This window comes from Pomacea canaliculata, linkage group LG12, assembly GCF_003073045.1.
Source record: "Pomacea canaliculata isolate SZHN2017 linkage group LG12, ASM307304v1, whole genome shotgun sequence".
NCBI classification, from domain to species: Eukaryota; Metazoa; Mollusca; class Gastropoda; order Architaenioglossa; family Ampullariidae; genus Pomacea; species Pomacea canaliculata.
In genome coordinates, this window is record NC_037601.1 from 14,490,183 (window position 1) to 14,512,483 (window position 22,301).

Genomic DNA, 22,301 nt, shown 5'->3' on the forward strand with positions numbered 1-22,301 from the left:
AAAGTAAACAAAATGCAACAAATCGAACCTTATATAAGGACAGTTTTACGACTAAAAATAAACCTGTTGTCCATACAAAAATTGAAGGTGCAAAACCCTGACACTGTATCCATCTGTTGATTAGATTTTGAAAGGAAAGTGCTTCCACCTCGCAGTTATTCGCACTGTCGTGTGTGGTGGGGGAGGGGGTAGCGTTAATCTGGGAAGGGGGTAGGGAGGGCTGAGTTTGTGCGCGCAGTCGATGAGTGTCTACTCTGCATTGAGTGTGCCTTTTTTTCTGTGTGTCTTACAGAGTCTGCCCAAGCCTGTATTGTGCACTATTGGTGTTGCGCCCTCTTCCTGCTGTTCTCACTTCTTCAGGTGCCTTCGGACCCTCCAAGTCAGTCGTGGGTGGTGTACCTGTATTGTGTACATCCCCCTCTGCTATATTACTAGTATATTTAGTTTATGTATATTAATTCTACTTTAACTGGGTATTCAGGAGGATTTTGATACGTCTTTCTACGTGTCTTTAGCTTATTACCATACATGGAAATGCTGTTGCTACGTGTTTTTATTTTGTTTATACAGAGGGTGGTATGTATCCAGTTATAAACCTATTGTCTATCTATTATTAGTGCTTAAACTAAAGCTTAGTGTGGCTGTCACCATTATGTAGTAATACAAGTTCCCTAGACTTTGATTAAAAGAAAAACATTAGTGGACAATTATAATGACAATTAGAAGCAGTTTAGTGACACGTTGCGCAGACACTGGAGCCACACGAAGGTGTAGGAACAAAATTCAACTCCAAGGAGTCTCACCGGCTACGTATGCTCGCCCACATCATGGAACGCACAGGTGGCGCGGGGCCGTGAAAAGGGAGCACAAGGAGGGGGGAGGAGGAAGTCAGCCCTGTACAGCTCTCCTCTCCCGCTAACAATCGTCATCCTGAAAAAATAAAACCGTGCAGAATTTCCAGTTTTCTCACAAAAATTCGGGTCGTAGCACGTCGATTGTTTGTTTTACCTGAGTGTACAGTCATAGCCCTTGGCTTAAAATATTCTTGGCAGCACAGTGCCCTTGTGTGTCAGCTCAGCATTATTTGTTATATACAAACACTTGAAGTGACTATACTAAGCACAATTAGTATACACCCGTGCACCCGGTCTCTGTTAAAGAAACTGGTGTGATGATTGGACAGGACTGCGCGCCGTGTGTTTGTGATTGTAGTAAAGAACGATATTCCATATATCCATCAGCAAAACCGATTGTGCAGAATTACTCGCATATTCGCAGGCGTCCTGAATTTCTCGGCCACCCAGTCACTATCCAAACATAAGGTCTCACTTGGGAATTAACCTTAATCGTCTACTTTCGCTACAGGGCAGAAGCTGACTGAAGCCTCCTGACTGGCGTGATGTCTGCCAGCCTGATAATAACCCGAGGCCAAGATTCTTTTGCTCTTCCAACATTTATAGTTGCCCGCTTTGCTTACCCAGTTCTATGATGCCAGGGGGCAATCGTTCGCAAATACAAATTCTCTTCCTGACCCTTCAAGAGCAATGGTCAAAGAAAATTACACTTCATAGGGAAACGTACCCGAGATTTCAATCTACAAAGCCAAATTCATTTTTTTAGTGTGAATGTCAAACATCACCATGTTCACTGATGAAGGTCTTAGCTTATTTATAGAGCAATTGAAAAAAAAAACCTCTCGAGGGTTGCTGATTAGATTACAACGCCCACACGACATCCAGAGCTATCACCCCACCCATGTAAGTGTTCTGCCGAAGACAGACCACACCTCTGCTTTGTTAGTTATTTAGCAGTTCACGACACTTCGATCGAACAGTGTGTCTGCGCGACAAAATTGGTTTGGGTTGTGTGCCCCCACCTCACCCCCCAATGATAGTTCTGTGACTGGGTCTTGTGAGAGAGAGATGACATGAGAAACAGGGAAGACATTAGCTGAAGAATCCATAAACACCAGTGATCATCACATGAGATACCAATTACACCACTTTATAATTTTGTTGCTCAAAGCATATCAGGACCACCGTGTACTTTTTCCTCAGAATCTTTAGATGCTTGACACAAGAAAAAAGAGGATCTTCCAGAAACTTAGGTTCTAAAAATAGCAGCAAGGGCCCAGGCTCTCCGCTTCGTAGGTAAGTTAGTAGCCATCCAGTCCTGTGTCTCAGCCTCCAACAGATGGTCAGCCGCCAGTCCAAGCACGCCCGAGGCCTTAGAAAGCAGAACCAACTGGCCTAGTTGCTCCTTCCTTGGTACGTGTAAATCTCACATGTGAGACTCTTGATCATGTATCTAATTCACTGATGGTATTAATAAGAAGAGATATAACGAATAACCTATAGTGGGCATAGCCAATTTTCCGCGTCTGCAGAAATTAATCTATCCCCGTGGGCAGAGGCGAGGGCACTTTCCTTTTGGTGTTGCAAACATTTATCGTTTTCATTACGCGTGCTCAAATCATTATATTCAAATACATTCAAAATGAAATGTGAGAATAGAGATTTAGAACAATAATTAGTAATAAGTATATCGATATGATCGCCCTGGAAGACAATGCGACCTGCTTGACTTAAGCCAGCCACAATCTGTCGCCAACTTGCATCGGGTCGTTTATCTTTCCCAGACGATTACTGTATTAGCCAACTACCACAAGGAAACTCTGCGTGAAAACTTATGTGATGTAATATAGGAAGAGGAGCTCTCTCTCACACACATACATAGAGAGTTGTGATGAGTCTGAAACCACCGAGCATAGCCCCCGCCTCCTCTCTCTGACGTCTAGAAGAGCGGTAAATCAACATTTCTGTTTATTGTCACTGGCATGTGGCATGGTTCACCTAGTCTAATCATTAGAGAAAAGTAATACAAGTCTAAAACTGTTCCTTCAGTAAGTGAATCATCTAGACACACCTTGCTAAAATAAAAGAGCTGGCGACATGGCAGCTGGGCCTTGTAAACCGAGATTCGTAACACAGCAGCCGTATGTCGCATTCACCTGCACCTACTTTCGACTTCGCTGTCTATATGCCTCGACTGGCACATTATCGAATGGCACAGGAAATCTTGCTCAGGTCGGATTATTACTGGAAGCGAATGTAGAGGTGTGCTGTTGTCTTTCCTTTGTCACCCATGGTTGTGTTTTCTATTCCCTAAGCACTGTCTACGACAATTAAGTTTTTTGAGACCTGAACCTTCGACTTAACAAGGAAAGGGATTTCCACTAAACAAAATTTAAAATTCCTATCTTAACGATATATCGAGACTGCTCCAGAGAGACAGACAAAGATGATAGGAATTTGAAAACTAGAAGCACTTATCGTGGAGGGAAGAGCGTAGGAAAAAAAAAATTTAGGAGGAAAAAGGTAAAAGAATGATGGTTATGGCTACACTAATGTTCTCGCAAAGGGGGTTCTATGTAGGTCTTGAAAAAAGTCTTAAATCGGTCCATGGATATGTATGTACAAGTCGACTTCCGCTTACTGCTAATCTGCATGTCGAATCTTGCTACTTTGAGATCCTGGCATATCATTTCAAATCCCACGATTTTCAACAGAATCAAGCAGAGAGGAGATTTTATTTACGTATAACCAGCGATAAACTATGGCTTAAGTTCGATACTTAAGACCTCACATGACAACCGACCCCAGTTTTGCTAGGGATTGCGTTATTTACTATCTTTTAGTCACATTCAATAAACTCTTCGGAATGACGAGGAATCTCTCGACTGGACAGGACATGCCTTTGCATCCATAAACGCAAGTCTTGACCATGTCTCAACAAAGAAGACAATATCACTTTCCGCCACGACTTATCTTAGTTCCAGATAAGTGAAATAGTGAGGACAGTTAATCGGTCGGACGAAAAGCGATTTGCCTCATCTCTGACCGATAACCTACAACTAACTTAGCCAAGCCCTAGGCCCACTAGCTATTATACTAAACGTGACAAAAATCATTCTCAGAGCTAGAAACTCGCATAAAATGTAATAACATGATGAAAGTGGCTAAACAGCTGCGGCTTTATCCGCGTGTCAGTTCCTTCCTAACAGTCACCGTCGGTCCCAAGTCTTCATCTTTCACGATGGCGTGGACAGCCTGACGACCCTCAGTTGTGTCCTGTACACCCACAGTCTTGTTGCATTTCTACTTTGGGAGTGTAGTACGATACGATCTACCGGCGTGCGGCATGCGCTCGCCTGATAATCCCTTCCTTCTTAGAACAGGCGAATTACAGTCATCAGAGCTCTACGGGGAAAGCCGGAAAATTCAATAGTTTCAAAATGAATGCCCAAACGCCCAGGATTCTAGCAAACAAAGTCCTTTGGAAATAGCAATCAGCGAGTGTGTTATGTTACAAATACTTTAAACTCAAGCACTACCAGCGTGGAACCAGATACAATACATCATTATCGATAGTTTTATCAAACGTTCTTTATTTTTTGGTTAGAATTCTCAGAAAATTTGCATGTTGTGTTGTTTTCCAAAAATATCGGGTGTAAAAAATATGCAAAAAATAAATTAAATAGTATTACTCCTTGTGGTGGAACTTTATCGTTGTCTCCGTAGGAGAATAAACGTGTATTTATTTAAAATTTATGGATGACATAAATAGATTTCACGCATATATCACTAAACTCTTAACAGGTATGTTAACATAATCATACAAGAAAAGTACGATTAGTTGCAAAATTCACAATAGGCAGACAGCGTTTTTTGTTTAAATTAGACCTACCGTGGTGAGTTGTTGCAAGAAGCAACGAACTCGAGCTAAACATCTGTTCCGATGTTGTGATTCTATGGACATTCGAAAAAGACATTTCTTAGCAGAGATGTAGACGCTAGTCAGCTGATATCTTCTTGCGATAGTCAAGGAACAGATTCAGAAAATATTTCCTTATCATGTTGATTCAGAAATGAATTTGTCATATGTAATTTCCACGGAAAGATACTTGTAGCCAAGAGGCCATAGGTTTATGGTTTACCGTATCTGAATTAGCCATATATTTATACTACTAAAGGGATATTTTGGTCGTCTGTTCAGACCCAAGTGCTGCTCCGAACCCACAACCACAAAGCTGATCAGAAACCGTTGCCTTCGTTCGGAAGAAGTGAAGGTTTAAAATTACCATGTGGACCAATTTAAGATTTCAGAGCAATAGCTTTAAAACGAAAAACAGAAACAAAAACATTATCTCTCGAGACATATGGTACCATTTATTCTTATTGGGTTACTTTTGGTCTTTCTCAGGTATTAACTATACCCTGTACACGGGCCACGAATCAAACTTCTTCCCACCTCGTCTTGCGTGGTCCAATTGTCGACACAAAACCACCTCAGTTTCAGCGACTGCAAATCAAATGCAGCTAGGTGGAGGCTAACTTTAGATCACATCTGTGCGGCCTCACACCCACCCTTCCGAGCATCATATTGAGTTGATGTGGACAAGACGTGACGATCACTTGTGTGCCAATCATATCGCACGCAGGCATCACTACTAGCCGCATGTTCGCATATCGCTCCCCCACACACTCTCACATTTGACCACTCCATACACTCTTTTTTGTTTGGTTTAGTTGTAAAATGAGAGATGATAAGAGCTCTATTACCTACATAACTTCGAACATCGTTAAATTATCTGTTTTATTTAAAACATTCCTTACTTGAAGCCATGTTACACATCTCTCATTCACCCACTACCGCCTCCCCCATAGCTTAACATACAACACGTCTGGTCTTGCCTATGTTAGCAAACTGTTTAATGATAACAAAACTTCCACGACAATAAGAAATGTAACAGACATCGACCAATCCAGAAGAGATCTGATGCTAAACACGGGTTCTGCCACCCGCGCGGAGCAAACTTCATACGGACTCTGAAGGAAAGACAAACCGGAGCTGAAAACATCGACACGATAAGGATTGTGCGTGTGTGGAGATTGCGGCCTTTGTTCACGACATGCTCATCGGCCCCTACTCCCACGTGTTCCATCAAGCATTTTCATAACCTCCGATGCGCGATATGACCAGACGGCAGATGAGGTACACTGGTTCTCTCCAGCCTCGTCATAAGCAAATTTGTGAACAGATATACATCGCCATGTAAAACAGTTCTAGTGCACCAAACAAATTATTCGAAATAGGAATAACTGACTGCATTTGTTCTCCTTCGAAATTAAGCTACGAAGTACTATCAATATATAAAAATATATCTCACTAAATAATCAAAGATATTCAAGAGATTCAAATTGCAAAAAAAAAAAAAAAAAAAAAAAATTGCACTCACTAACCCTCATGATTTCGTACATTATATACTTTAAGCATGTTTTCTCTTTTGATATCCTCTTTCTGCAGTTATGAAAAAGCCCCTGGCCATGTCGATCAATATGAGCAAAAATCCTTCTCTGAAGACTGAATGGACAGAATATAAACTGGAAGACAAGACCTAAAAACTTCATCAAAACCTTGATTTTGTCCCCCCTCGCAATGATGAGCAAGTTATCATTATCTAGTGTATAGTCTTGTAAAATGTGTGGCATTCTCCAACATCCAGAACCATTTCCATAATCCTGCTACACGAGCCGCCGGTGCACAAATGGTCACAACACACCACAGAACAATATGTATATTAAACATACATGTGATATCTAAAGAAATATTGCTTTTTCTCTATTTGCTTGCACGTAAAAGTAGGAACAATATTAACATCCTTTTCGTTATTTATATACGGCTTTATGTACTCTGTCATGACACTTCACAAGTCTCGACGAAAAGCTATTTTCTTTTCACTGCCAATATAGCCATGCTAAAATCAGTATTTATTCTGCTCTCTTTCTCTTCATTGTTTCCTTATCCGTATTTACTTGCAGAAAAAGCTGATGATGATCGAGACAACAAGAAAAAGCTTCTGTTATGAGGTAGGTAAAGCTCTAACAGTTGCTTGTACCCCAAAGCTCTTCACTCCTTCTAAAAAAAAAACACCACCACCACAACGACCCGACTGACCAACCCTACAAACCTCAGTCTCCAACATCCAAACCCACAGCGCACCGCCCATACCATATATAGCTCGTTATGTGGGTTAATATAATTATGATGAACATGTATTTTGCCTGAATATGAAACCAACACAAGATAGTGCAAGCCATGCAAGATGGAATTACTGGTAAAGACCGACCTTTTAGGAGCCTAGTCACCCCACTTGTGGCACCAGGCTAACTATCGACCATGATCGCTTAATCTGCTTCATACGCCATCCGCTCAATCCAAGTGCTGCCGAAACAATACGATCTGCGGTACGTGACGAAGGCCCAGTAAGTGAACTTTCAGATTGTTTTATCATGTCAAATACGCAATCCTGGGTAGATAAATATAATTAATTGTCGTCCTGGTTGTACTTGACGTTGACCTCGGAAATACCCCCACAGCTGGTCATCTCTCTCGCGCAAGGAAAAAAAGTAAACATCGTAACATGTTGGCTTCAATTTCAGCTGAAAGAAAGGAAATTAAATGTTTGCTTTAATTCTTACCCTGATATGGGAAATTTGTAAGTCTTTATGTGCAGTAACAGTCTTGTCATGGCTCTTGGCAAGAATTTTTTATTTTCAGGAAGAATTTTAGTGTCTACCAGCTGTTCAAGCACGAACACCATCGCGTACAAGAAAGCTTACAGACACAGAGTGTGTAATGCAGTGGAGAGTATGTAAGTATAGGGGCTTCTGTATGTCGCATTTATAATGTAATGTAAGTATTGGTGTTGGTGTGTATGTTGATGTGCTTTTGTGTTCAAGGTTGCTGACTTGTCATGTGTACCTGCCGCTATGTTATATTTTTTCTTAATACTCATTGACTAGATGTCATAAAATAAAAGACTGTCGTTTTATTTCTGGAGAAGACTATAATGTCACCTAGTCCTGTCATCAACTGTGTTTTCCTTGCTAATGAAACCCGATAACAAACAAATCAACGAAGCATAATTTTATCTCTCAAAGCAGGCAATCAGGAAGTCGGTATCGGTCACATGAGGATTAGCACAGGGACCGCAGGCTGATAACACAGTTAGTCATTAATACTTGGCGATTAGTAATCAAGACTTGCTCAATCTGTAATTGTTGACAGTTTCCTGTTGTTTTTTTTGTTGTTGATATTTTGACTCATGACAGTTTGGAGGGTAGTGGGGTATTTCGTACATCAGCACTGTCCTGGATTAGGATTGAGTCCTAAATTACAGTAGAGACACCTTTCTTTACAATGTTATATCTTCTGGATATTTAATGGATTACTCTGATAGTAGACGTATCAATGATATTATCATATATAACTGCGATGCTGCGATTTTGTTCATGTGCGAGGTAGTGTAGAGGTCAGCCTGCTTAGCACTTTTGCAGGTGGGTAGGTTTGTTTTTGTTGCTAAGCCTTCCACGGTAAACATGGACCACAGGTGCAAAAACCTCCTTCGTAGAGATAGACCTGCAGGGGCCATGGTCACCAAGCTGAGGGGGGGGGAATATGGGAATTGTGTTTTTCGCCGTGTCAGCAACTAAGGCTATATTACGGCAAGCAGCCAGCCCTGTAAACAGATGTCACGTGCAGAGAAAGATCAGCGTGCCCGAGACGAGAAATGAACTCAGGGCAGCCAACCTTCACTGTATTGGTGACAGGCGCTAACAGCGCTAACCGTTGCGCCACCGGACCGCTATCACCAAGCGAGACTAAGCTGTGGGACAACATGGGGAACTCTGGAACAAGTGTATTGTTTCCAAAATTATAAAGGGATATCCAGATTTCCGTATTGTCCTGATGTGGATATTAACCACACAATTACGACCTTTGTTTAGAAAGTGATATCCGTTTGACAATCATAAGCAGAACAGCCCTCGTTAGTCATTTTGAAGTACTCATTAATTTTCTGTCCAGTTTGTCAGAATTACTATTAGTCTGTATGGAACGTTTGCTGTGTTTCAGGTTTGTGGAAATCTTGATGCTTGCCGAAAAGGTGCCTTTGATTCCTGGAGAAAGGTTCAATTATTTATTTAGTAAGAGGTGGGATCGGATGTTGAGTGATTAGATCCCTGTGTGAGATTAGTATTTTTCTCCAATCGACCCTCTTGTGAAATGCACGGCTCGAATTCTTAGAGGGTTGGGGAAAGCGATGTATAGAAAAATCTGGCTTCGGGAAGAGGGAGGTCTGTATAGTTTGCCTTTAAGTGAACAACCAATAGGGCAAAAAGAGAAGAAATGGAATGGATAATGGTAAGGTAACAAACGGGAAGAAGTCACATATCTCTAGTGAGCATAGGGCTACACACGAACCCATCTCTTAGAACAGGGGTGGGCAATTAATTTCCCCAAAGGGCCTCATGAGAAATCGGGATGGTTTTAGAATGCAGGACTAATATAGTTAACTCAGTTTTACCCAATACTGTATATATAGTATATATACTGGCGGGCGGGCCGGCCGGTCAGAGACAGGAGGCGGGCCGGATGCGGCCCGCGGGCCGGCCATTGAAAAGGTCTGTCTTAGAATCTACCTCTTATCATAAACAACATTTTCGCCTCTGCCTTTCCAGGGGACAATTAAAGACAGTCTCCCGGTGTATTGATGACATGACAGCCTACACCAATCTGACGGACTACATTTTCCACCAAATTCGCATCAGCACGGGCGACAACCTGAAGAAAGCCCGGGACCTTCTGCAGGCCCTGGACGAGCGAAGACTCTTCTGGTGCGTGGGCGAGAGCCGCCCCATCGCCAAGTGCAAGTGTGAAGTGAGTAGTACTCATGCAAGTGGTGTGAGTGCTTTGTGTGACAACTGTGATGATGGTGCTGTGTGAATGTTTAACCTCCTTAACGTTGTGCTCGACATTATATATCTGCTCACACTATTCTAGAAAACAACGGATTTGAAATGTGGTATTTGTAACAGATTCTGAATGAAGACAACCTCATTGCCCTTGATAAAGAAGAAAAGGTGAAAAAAAGCCTTATGAAACTAATAGAAGATCTGAAATTTCCACACATTCCAGAAGAACGCATTTTAGTCCAGGTGAGAAGTGTTGAGAGGAAGTAAAATGGGAAGAAAAAGAAATTTAATATATTCGAGAATGAGTATTCAGAGGATCTCTCGAAAAAACGATGTAGACGATCTCTGTAAGCACAACAATGTAAACTATATTACTTTAAAGTGCCATAGAGAATCTTTCTTCATATTTTTTTGAATTTAATTTTGTCTGGAGAAAGGATAATACTTTTTCTTATGTAACATAAACCAAAATAATCTATGACTAATGCTCACAATTGTTACTATTAGCTTTGAAATTTATAAACTGACGTATCATATTTTTCAGGTAGTGACCCTTGACTTTGGAAAGAAAAATCTCAACCCTCTGGCTAACTTATGTTTCTACACCAAACATAATGTCAACTTGGCACAGCATGTTAATCCAGAGGAGGTGCGTTGGACACACCGGCACTTGGGGAAGGGGAGTAAATCAACATATTAGCAAACATCGGCCTGAATATAATAATCAGGAAAGATGTAGAAACTCTCATGTAAAATAAAACAACACACAGCATGAAACAGAGCGGAAAACACAAGAAAATCATATAAGTGGAATAAAATAACTACCAAAGGGTTAGGATTACAAAGTACTAAAATAATAACGAAATAAAATTGAAGCTTCTAAAACACACACTATATACATATATAATTATATAAAATAACAACATTATATAAATACAAAGACATACAAAGCTCTATATCTCTCTTTTACACACCCTAGTTTATATACAGCAATATATGTTGTAACAACGAGAAATGAATTGTCTAAGTACTATTTTTCTTAATAAATAATTAGTAATTGCGGTGTTTATCTTTTTTATGAGGGAAGGAAGGGATGGAGACAGAGATAGAAAAAGAATAATTGTAGAAACTTTGCGATAGAACAGGACTGACAATAAATTTTTGATGTCTTTTGAGCAGGTGTCCCACTTGTTTCCAAAAGAACAGTTTCAGGAGCAGGTAGTGCGCGTGTACCTGAAACACTACTGGGACGAGGAGGAAAGACTGATCGTCGATCACAAGGAAGATGCAAGTTTCGTCGGTAAAGCCTTCAAGCTCTGGTGCGAGAAAAACGAACTCGAGAAACCCAAGGTAAGTTGATAGTCGGTCAGGGCTTGTGACAGGCCGAGCAAAATATTTTCCTTCGTCTTGACTTGCTTCCCAGCTATTTCTTCTGTTTTCAATTCCTTAAGGACGATATTGCATTAGTGGAATGATAAAGTAATCGAGCCAGCAACTAAGGCAAAGACAAGAGGAGGGGTGGGGAAATTGTAAAAACACAAGGAAAACACTTGTCATCGCGTGAGTACTCAGTGAGTCAGTGCTTGAGTACTCAGTTTAGAAAGCGATGTGAGGATGAGAATAATCAGAATAAATGATTAAGAATAGCTTTGGAGATTAAAAATAGCGTAAACTTTTAAGTACATGTGAGTATTTTATTTCTTTACAGGCTGTTCTTCCAAGTCTGTCAGGTACGATCAAGAGGAGGTATGAACATCACAGCAGCGCCCCTCTACTTGACTTAGTTCGACTGTGTTCGACTTGTATCCCATTGTCGTTTTAAAAAAAATCCGCTTTTGTAACCTCATATCAGAAGGTTTATTGATATGTTGACATGACTGTGTTCCACTGTGATAATGTAAAGTTTAAGTTGCTCAGATCTCGTTTCTAACTTGAGTTCAATCAAATTGTTTAAAATTTTTATTTTCTTCATGTTTTTATTTTGTTTTCTTGTACTCTGTGTTATGTTACATGTACCTTGCCACACACACAAACGCGCAGCCTTACCTGTTGAGTGTTACCTGTCTGTAGTCATTCTCAGTTCGAGATAAGAAATAAGTATTAATTGGTCCCACACAGATTTTGTGATCCTTACCTTAGGACACAGATAGTATTCTTACATTTTATTAATCGAGGAATAGAAAATTAACGAAGGAAAATGTACATTATATGTTATGTGCTTACTCAAGTCATACTAAAGGGATTGTCTTTTCGAATTAATGCAGGACAAGATTTTCGAGAGGGTATGAAGAACAAGAGAGAACAGAAAGATTGAATTTCTTGACTCAAAAAGAAGTTACTTTTTGAATACCACTTAGTGTAGCAGTTACCAAAATCATCAAGATTATATGTCGGAAAAGTGGACAAATCTACAAAACAGGTTAATTTAAGAGAATGTATTTTCCGACTAATCAGGGACATATTAAAATAAAGAATAAATTAAAGGCAATTTATGCTTCCAACTTTAGCAAACATACCGCCACTATAAACATTGCAAGCATATCTCTAAGTTAGAAAACAAGAAAACAAATGCGGTCTCGCTTGGTCGTGTAAGCTTGCCGACAGTAATGACATAGTTTAATAATTTGTTCCCATGCAGTCCTTACATATTTGTTGTGATAATGCGGATCATAAGTTTTAATCTCGCATATTGCTCATCTTGCCTAACAAGGAACAAGTTTCAAAGTATTCTTCTAGGTGGAGTCCTTGATAAAACGGGTGGATCAGTTTACAGGACATCCTCAACAATGTGCAATGTGCGCTTTTTTAACTGTTGGTACACTGGGATACCCAAAGCATTTTTAATTATTATAAAATGTACTGTTATATATTGCTTTACACTGTGGTTGTGATATGTTGTTGTTTCTGCTACATATGTCATTTTGTAGATAGGCTTTGAATTTTTCATTGCTATATTTGTTTGCACCACTCAGTTTTGAAGTTTGGGGTCATTCTTCTTTCAGTATATTTTTCCTACTTCATTTATTAAAAGTTTCTAACACAAGCAAGGCAGCATAGTAAGAGACTTCAAAGCCTTGCTGTCAGTTTGCTAATGAAACAATTAAGGGGACTGCTACAGACTGTAGCGTGATACAGACTGTGATTCATTTCTAAGGTAGATTTAAATGACTATATTGCTTAAATATATATCAGAGCCCGGTGCAATATTTTACTTGATTTTAATTAGTGATGAGCTTGTTCCTATTTTGATGGATTTATGTTTATGCAATAGCGAGGAAGAGTTTGCAAATTTAAAATTAAATACAAAATTCTCATAAAGCAAGTTTCTGCCTCTACTTGTTTATGTTTGTGTGGACTCTTGAATGTAAGACAAATAAAGCGTCTATAAAAATGCTGCACATACCACACACACACAGTATATATATATATGTGTGGAGACTACAAGGCGTGGCCACGACATGGGTCACGAAATATAATTATAAATAAATAACGAAAATACTGGGCTGTCATCAGTATGAAAAGTTTGCCTATGGATAAATCTACACGATGGAGGACGTGAGCAAGTTTTACTGACTCAAGTTCCCCCGGGATGCACCGAACGGGGCAGAAGCTTATTCCTTCCGTGACTACTTCTGAATAATCGACTTCTGTGTCCTAGTCGAAGGTTAATTAAGCAGACGCAGATTGTAGATTTTTCTGTTGTGTTAGCTTGGGACACTGCACTCCTCCATCCAGCCTGGCGACAGATGGTTGTGACTGACGACCTTGCAAAGATGATGATTCATTGGACTGTGACTAGAACAAACTAGAAAGTCTCAGATTCTCACGTACGCACACATATTTGCTTTAAGTCTACTGTTCATCAAAACTAGAACTTTTGAAGAAGATTGTTAACATTTTAGCATTACTTTTGGTAGCTTTAAAAATAAAAATCAGCTGTATGTTTTACCAGATAGAGGCATTCCATAATGACAAAAATGATAAGCGGTGCTCTTTCCATGCACACGAAGTCTTTATCATCACTCGGTAAGTTTTAGTCTTAAATATGACCTCAGTTTAAAAAGGTAATAAAAAGTTATTTCTCTACATGCTGGATTGTTCGTGTCTTTTTATCAACTCTTCATGAGCTGGGGATCGAAACTGAAAGGGATGATTAAAAAACTAAATTTATGCCCGACTTATTTATAACTACAGGATCTCCTTAACTATCTTCTCCTGATTAGACTGATTTCATTTCATTTTTGTACATTTCTACATTTAAATATTAATCGTTACATCTGTCCTCTGTCAACAAAGATGAAGTGTCTCATTTTGACGTCCAGCCATTCTTGAAGTGTTGGAATGAGTAGATCATTAACAGTTTTATCTGTGATTCTTTATCTGACTGATTTTCTCTCAAAATGGTAGACGCGGATAATTGTAAAAAGATTTGTTTTATGAATTTGTTTTAAATGGTTCTTAAGATGTATTTAATTCCTGTATATTACTATACACTATTACACGGAACTGCACTTCATAATACAACTCGGACCAGTAGCTTAATGTTACCTTGAGAATATCGAGCAATTATCTAGAATTGTTTGGAAGGGATATTCGTCCATATTCTTACTTAAAAACAATCACAAAGGTGATTATGTCGCAGCTATCGACAAAAATCAATGGTGGTCGACACGTGCATGTGTTTACAGGTACGACTCCTGTCATGTGACAGTCAGATTGGATTCGGTCACATGCCAACTACGCTGCAAAATCTGTACTCCACCAGTATATTAGAACAGATTGTGGAGCTGAGGTGTTATTGAATTGCTCCTGTCCTGCTAATTACAGGTACGTACACAGTGTTACAGCCACCAAGGCTTATAAAGTAAATGAAATTGTTTGGCAATCTTGTCAATGATACAACCTTTGTTTTAACCAGGGTTACGATTCTTTAGTAGCGTAGATGTTTCCATAAAATTCTTCCTTTTTCTCCAGTATACGAGGACTTTTTAACGCAGTGTATACATCTCTCTCTCTTGATATATGTATATAAATGACAATGACAATTCTTTATTAACGAATGGTAAAATAATCAAGAAAATGCTTTTTTCCATGTAACCCTCGCCCTTTACTGGGGAAAAATAAACTAAGTAAATGAAGTAATTAAGTACTATGAGAATAATTTGTAGTAAACATAAGGTAAAGTATCATATGAGAGTGGAAGGTCCATATGTACAAAAGCAGTGGTAAAGAAAAACACATATTTAGAGGGTTTTCTGGAGTTGTGAGGTATCTCTACAGGCCTCATCTGATTTTCTTGAAAGTATTTAGGTAGATGGCTAAAGCAGCCATCACTAGTCTTCGACATACACAACAACAGAAAGTTAATGCATTGACATTTTACGCTTTTGCTTCCATATCAATTAGTGATTTTTTTCTGTTTTTTTTTTTTTACTGTTCTAGCAAGAACATTTTAATGAAGAAAGAAGAATTTGAAAAGATCTCTTGAACTTTTATTAATTTTTTTAGAATGCCCTGTACTTACAAGACTTCTTGAGTGAAGGGAAGAGTGGCGTGAGACAATAAAATGTAGTATTAATGTATAGTACTAAGTAATGAGATGGTTTTCAGGGAGACAAAGAGATAGAGAAGTAGATAAGATGGACGCTGCAGAGACTGTTTTGGCGGAGGTGGAAAAAACCGAATTTTCTTGGAAGGTAATCTTAAAATATTTTTGTATTTTTTCTCCTAAATATCTCTCACCTAAATCTCATTTCAACAACTACACATTGACCTTTTGTATGTCCCTCATAACTCACATGTATATGCTGTTGGTAAATAAGAACACAAATTATTTCTTTCTTTGAATCGTCTCAGGTGTTCAGCGACCCGGTACACGGTGACATCACTCTCCACCCGTTATGCCAGGTCATCGTCGACACACCCCAGTTTCAGCGACTGCGTCACATCAAGCAGCTCGGGGGAGGCTACTTCGTCTACCCTGGCGCCGCACACAACCGCTTTGAGCATTCCATTGGGTGAGCAAACCATCCTGTAATCAAACATGAAAATACAAAGCTCACCGACAATGAATGAAAACTTTGCAAACCAGAATCTCTCTGCCTGCATGCCGGTCAGTCTGTGCGTCTGTTAAACTGACAAAACAACAATAATTCCGCCATTTAATAGAACACATAAAAGTGGTAGCTTACTTTTTAACTGCTTTTATCTCACCCTCATGTGTGTGGGTTTTTTTTTTATCATAGTCTGTTAAAAATTAGAAATGTTGTCAAAAGTACTCACAGCATTCATCTGTGATCGTTTCTTCTCATCATCAACATTATCGTGTCTATCTTGTATTAAAGAGTCTACCACCTGGCTAGAAAACTGGTCAAGAAACTTCAAGAGAGGCATCCCGAAAATATCGACAACAAAGATGTACTTTGTGTAGAAATTGCTGCCCTCTGTCATGACTTGGGACAAGGACCGTTTTCTCACGTGTTTGACACCATGGTCATCAATCGTATGAAGAAAGAGAATAAACCAAAGGGCAAAAAAGCGAAGGAAAGTGAAATAAAGGAGAAAAGGTGGAAGGTAAAGATCATTCTAAGTGTAAGCTGAGTGAGTCAGTATTGAAGAGAGTGTGTGGATTATAATAATTTTTTTCTGAAAAGAGTTGACCTCATGCTTGGCTTCCTAGATATATAAAGATAAATATTTCATAGACAATTAAGTCAATATTTAATAGACCCCAGAAACTTATTCGTTCTGGTCTAGTGCTATATTAACAATTTCAACAATTTATTTATATTTTGTAAAGAATTGTTTAACAAGAAAACCTCACCATATCGCAACAAAAGTTCAAGACACACACACTGGAAGAGATGCCCACCAGGACATTTTTATTTTACGAGTACTAGTGATCATCCGTTTCTGTCTTGAGTTTGATGATATTGTTTGACATTGTCAGCACGAAGATGGCTCATGGGACATGCTTGATCACATGATCGAGCAGAACAGTCATCTGAAAGAAGAGATGATTAAATACGGGATTCTGGGCAAAGAAAACGCTGGACCAAACGGGAATCTGAATCTGAATTTCATAAAGAATCTGATCAACCCTCCGTTTGGTGTAGACAAAGTATGTGTTTCAAATGTACAATATATATATACATTTTTAAAACTGTGTTTTATTAGTATAACGATTTGGTTTGACTCTTTTTGGCTTGTAAAACACACGTACGTATTTTTGTTCATGTGAACATATTTATAAGAGGAAAAGGGAAAATGTATAAACTTTTAATAAATTTCCGTCTAGACTAGCTTAGTGTCAATTCATATAACGTGGAGTTCATGTATCGCCTATGCAGGTTTCCATGGACATTTTTTTCTCATTGATTTCTATTTATTTTACTCTAGAAAGATCAAGACAGTGGTCAGGGACTGGAGAAAAAATTTCAGTTTAAGGTAGGTATAGAGTCATAGCAGGGTGGACCTCTGCAATACCGACATTTATTCTCCTTGCCAGTCTTGATAACAAAATGAAACAACCGAGATTGTGAAACCTTTTCTATTCTTTGGCCAAATGCTGAAGACGCTAAAATGAAAGGAAACTTAAATTTAATATAACTCATTTTTTTATCTGATGAAGAGCAAATATTTTCTCCCAACTGATATTGTCCTGATATTGGGAAGCTGTATGTCAGTACATGAGGTACTTTTCCATAATTCAAATCCATGCAATTAGTTGCATGTAAATCATAAGCATAAACTCATCCACTTGTGCAGATGCATAAGTATATTCTATATGGCAATAAAACACGTGTGTGGATATTTCATCTTTTGTATCGCGCAAACAATTTTTGCTCATGGATTATTTCCACTGTCTTCAGAAAAAGCTAGATGATGGTCGAGGACCTGAGAAAAACTTCCTGTATGAGGTAAGTATGGACTCACTGGTACTTGTGTGAATCTGCTGGAAGCCAAGACTTGTTGAAGTCCCAGTCTTTCTCATTATCATTACACGATTAGGCAGAAGCATGAGATAAATAAAACTAAACGGGATTGGAAGAAGGACTACGGTTAACAACAAATCTACCTATTTCCACGGTAGTATGAAAAAGTTTTAAATGAACACTACCGGCGCTCTAGCTCAACTGGCAGGTCTGCTTATCTCGTAATCAAGAAATGTGGAGGTGGTGGTGGTGATGATGATGATGATTATGATTATGATCTTGGAAATTCCAACAGATCGTGGCCAACAAGAGGAGTGAGGTGGACGTGGACAAAATGGACTACATCGCCAGGGACTGTCTTCTCCTTGGCATGCGCAGTAGCTTTGACCACGATCGCTTCATTAACTTTGCCCGCGTGGTCCAAGACGCTGATGGGGAAATGCGACTATGTCCCCGAGATAAAGTGAGTTTACAAAAATAAGGATGCAAACTCGGACAATAGGTTTTACATGCATCATTAGCAGGAACCAGAAGGGCGATGATGTTAATTATTCCCATTGTAGCAGGATGTTAAATCTTTTCTGTAGAACGTATTCCTATTTTCTGAAATTGTTCATAAAAGAGTGGCAGGATACTGGATACGTAACAAATTTATTTGATTAATGAACAATAACGCCATCTGTCACAGGAAGCTGTTAATATCTACCAGCTGTTTCAAACTCGCCACTCCCTGCACAAGAAGGCTTACCAGCACAAAGTGAAGTGCGGTGTGGAATATACGTAAGTCTTTATCTACACGTGTATGTGTGTTTGGGTGGGTGGATATGTATTTGTACAGAAAATATATGCGTGGGCGGGGAGTGAGTGAGTTGGTGGGGGTGCACATCCATGGTAACATGGTGACATGCTCGTGTCATCCGAATAAATGTTATTGAAGGTACAGTTAAACGTGTTTCAATCTTTGTATGAGGATCATATTTATTTGCACCTTCAATAAAAGTGTATTTTCTCATAAAACAAAAGTTTTCAATGCTGCACTGTTTTATTTTATTGCTAGGATTGCGGAGATTCTATTTAAAGCTAAAGACGTGAAGTTCATTCCTGGCAAGGACGGGTTGGTAAAATTCTTCTTATAGCTGTTTTGCTTTTAAATAGCTGTGATTGATTATAAATCATTGGTATATATTGATTATATATTACTTACGTTTACTATTGCTTAAGGTCTTGAATTTTCTTTCCTTTCCTATTTGGGATGATATACTTTTCAGAGTCAATTTTTAAACACATTTGATGCTGTCATAAGACTTAATTCTGAATCTGGTTTTTCTTGAAATTGCTTACTGTATGTAAAGGAGAAAATAATTATGTCAGAAATATGATATTCTGAGATAATAATCCTCAACGACATGGGAGAGAAGACTTTACGCAAATGCTATATATTTGAATATTTTGGCTGTAAACGTAAATAAATACTTGTTTAATCTGTTTTAGTACAATAGATGTCTTACAGGTGTTGATAAATGTGTTTCTTGTAAACCTTTCAGTTGTATATATTCTGACATGTTGCTTTGTTTTACCTCTTACAGACAGGACAAGACAATAGAAGAATGCATCGACGACATGCACGCCTACACAAACCTCACCGACGATGTTCTGCAGGTGATCCGAGTCAGTAAAGACCCACAACTTGCAGAGTCGAGAGAACTACTCAAGGCCTTTGACTCGCGAGATCTCTTCAGATGTGTGGCAGAAAGCAAGCCTTCAAAAGATTTTACCAAAGTGAGAATTACACATTCTTTAAATTTTTCATTGAACTTTATTTATTAAATTAAATGAAAGTGAATAGCAGATAATCCAAGAAAAAAAAATTAGTGTAAATGGAGCGTGTTGTATTTACGACTACTGTAAGACTGAGCAATAAGAACAAATGCTATTATACTATCCATAGCATAAAAAGTTATTGTTACTCTGTAAAAATACTATTTCTAAGAAAGATATGTATGTAGATTAAGGAGCTACTAATAAAACTGTTGCACGAATCAAGGCTTGAAAGAAATATGAGTCGTGATATAGTCTACAACAGAATATATTTAACCATGACTGCACCTTTAAAGGTTTTATGACTCAAGATTTATCTTTTGTAAAAGGATGATCGACAGAAGATCAAAAAAGAACTTGCCGAAAAGTCAAAAATTAGCAAAGATCAGATCCGAGTAAAGGTGAGTAAAAGATTATTAAATGTCTACTACTCAACCTGAATAATTTGATCCATTTAAAGATATAATTAAATGGACTATGACAGTCAGGAACCAAACCGTATTATATTAAGTAAAACATAACAAGTGTAGATTAAATTGACACATTAGAACAATCGACAACAAATACTCTGGAGAGTCAGACTGATACATTTTTTCAGAGGAATAATACTACACATGATCACACATGGTCACTATTAGGAGAAGCTCTTTAATGTTCCTTTCTATGACTTTGTCTTATACGAGCTCTTTAGGTCTGAAAGCTGGTATGAGAAAAGCTGCTGTGAATCTTTGTTATCTTTTTTATTACAGCTAGTGAGCCTCGACTTTGGCAACAAAGGCGAGAATCCTCTAGAACAACAGCTTTTCTACAGAAAGAAAGACCACGGGACGGCAATACCAATCCATCAGACTGAGGTGAGAAGAGAAATAACCTTTATCAGATTCATGGCGAGGATTGATAAGAGCTTGGTGGCTGCACGGCATTTAATGGCAGTTTCGATCACTTATTTCTATTGACATATTTCATCCAATAAACAAATAACTGTTCTTGTACTCTTTAATGACAATGTATTCTGATTTATTAATTTTGTATAATTAATGATTAAAGAAAAAAGAGAGAAAAGATAGGGGCCACCAATCAATTGCTAGATGAGTAAATAGTGAGGTTGAAACTAATATACATAACTTTTGTTTCTTCAAGACCATTAACTGAAATTCTGTTTCTACAGTCTTAACCTAAATAAATTATATACTGTTTTCAAATTTCATTTCATAAAAAGGGCTACATTTAGAGTTCATGTAATAAAACATGTCTACCTTTCGTTTTGTAGGTGAAACTTTTTCTCCCGGAAAAAAACTATCAAGAACATCTTTTCCGAGTCTATCTCAAGCCTGTCCCAAGTGAGACAAAGGAAATCCGTAAAAGAAAGGAGGATCTTCTCAACAGTCTTTTCCCAGACATTATCAAGGGTAATTTTATTCTGTTTATTTCACCCATTGCCTCTCTGGGATGAAAGTGTGCCCAGTGTTTAAGATTGAAGAATATGAGACGGGTATGCCGATCACTGGGTTAGATACTGTCTTGTGAATATCGTTATTTAGACAAGCTCAACTAACCCACACTCCCTAACCATCTTACCTTATCTTAATGTATCTTACATTATGTAAACTAATTTCACAACCAAAAGAAATGCATCATTTAAATCGATTACCGTCAAGTTGATTATCTCTAAAATAATTATTAAACTGATGTTAATCTGTTTAAAAAGGCATCTCTTTTGCTTGTGATGGTCTTTTAAAAGTTCCCCATAGTCTTGGTTCTATAAACTTCATTCAAAGCAAAGCATGTACTTTTGTACTCTTCCCAGTATAGGTACAAATATCTAATCATTTCATTAAAGTCATCATCTTGAACAAGGATACATTTCGTGATGGTAAAATGTTTACTCTATACTGTATACATGTTTATTTCATGAAAAATCCAGAAATAGTTTGAACTAGAAAAATGAAGTGCATAGTAATTTTAAGAGTTTATAAGAACTATTCTAATATTCTAATGTTAACATTTTCCAGAAGTGGAAGAGGAGAAACGCTCTCAGCAGGCTGCAGGTACATCAGCACCGTAGTCTGACCAAGAAACCAGATGATGGTCTTCAACTCTTGTTCAACAGCATCAAAGAATTGTTCATGAGTTTGGGTCTGTGTGTATACGAGGGAGATTTTAGTACCACGATATATAATCACAGTTAAACTTTATATATATATATATTTGAATTAACTTTAAATCGTTTTACTTTTTTGCAAGCTTTTTAGGCTGAAATATAGAGTCGAGCCTTGTAGAGTTCTGCACGTGTGACTTTTGAACTAAAGACTAACTCTCGTTACCAGCTTGCATTCATTTGAAATATTTGCTGTTTTCATAAGCTAGAAATAATACAAAAGGAATCCAGTGGACAGTAAAAAACATTTATTGGTTCTTGTGTTATGTCTTATTTTATGCAATTGAATAAAATGCAATTTACCAAAATATGTTTGCTACGTTTTCCTTTAATAAAGATAAATAGCAGAGATATTAAAAAAACTAATATTAACAGAATGCTTTGTGGTTATTCATGATCTTCCCCAAGATTATGTACTTGAAGTCGGTGAAGAGAGAATTTATTACAGGCGATGTAAGCTGTAAACCACTCAGTCTCGGGAACACATGGCAATTACAGTAAAGTTACCTACACTGACGTATTTTGACCCCACAGGCAGTTGCACTGATTCGAACTCCTTCCCCACTGAGCAGCAAT

The 22,301-nt window shown here is 38.3% G+C and overlaps 2 protein-coding genes across 2 annotated transcripts; both read left to right on the forward strand.

The window, feature by feature from the left end:
* Positions 1-7,668: 7,668 nt before the first annotated feature.
* LOC112577400 (deoxynucleoside triphosphate triphosphohydrolase SAMHD1-like) lies at positions 7,669-11,599 on the forward strand. The gene is made up of 7 exons (XM_025260465.1): positions 7,669-7,714; positions 8,977-9,030; positions 9,582-9,780; positions 9,939-10,058; positions 10,360-10,464; positions 10,995-11,165; positions 11,525-11,599. Coding segments are annotated over exons 1-7 (726 nt in total). The 5' UTR covers positions 7,669-7,712.
* A 2,941-nt stretch (positions 11,600-14,540) lies between these two features.
* LOC112553354 (deoxynucleoside triphosphate triphosphohydrolase SAMHD1-like) lies at positions 14,541-22,033 on the forward strand. Its single transcript, XM_025220513.1, has 15 exons — positions 14,541-14,642; positions 15,426-15,511; positions 15,672-15,832; positions 16,160-16,388; positions 16,765-16,935; positions 17,214-17,261; positions 17,687-17,734; positions 18,045-18,212; positions 18,438-18,529; positions 18,807-18,863; positions 19,336-19,528; positions 19,897-19,968; positions 20,317-20,421; positions 20,838-20,976; positions 21,580-22,033. Exons 2-15 carry the CDS (start codon positions 15,455-15,457, stop codon positions 21,630-21,632), a joined length of 1,593 nt encoding a protein of 530 aa, XP_025076298.1. The 5' UTR covers positions 14,541-14,642; positions 15,426-15,454; the 3' UTR covers positions 21,633-22,033.
* The last annotated feature ends 268 nt before the right edge of the window (positions 22,034-22,301 follow it).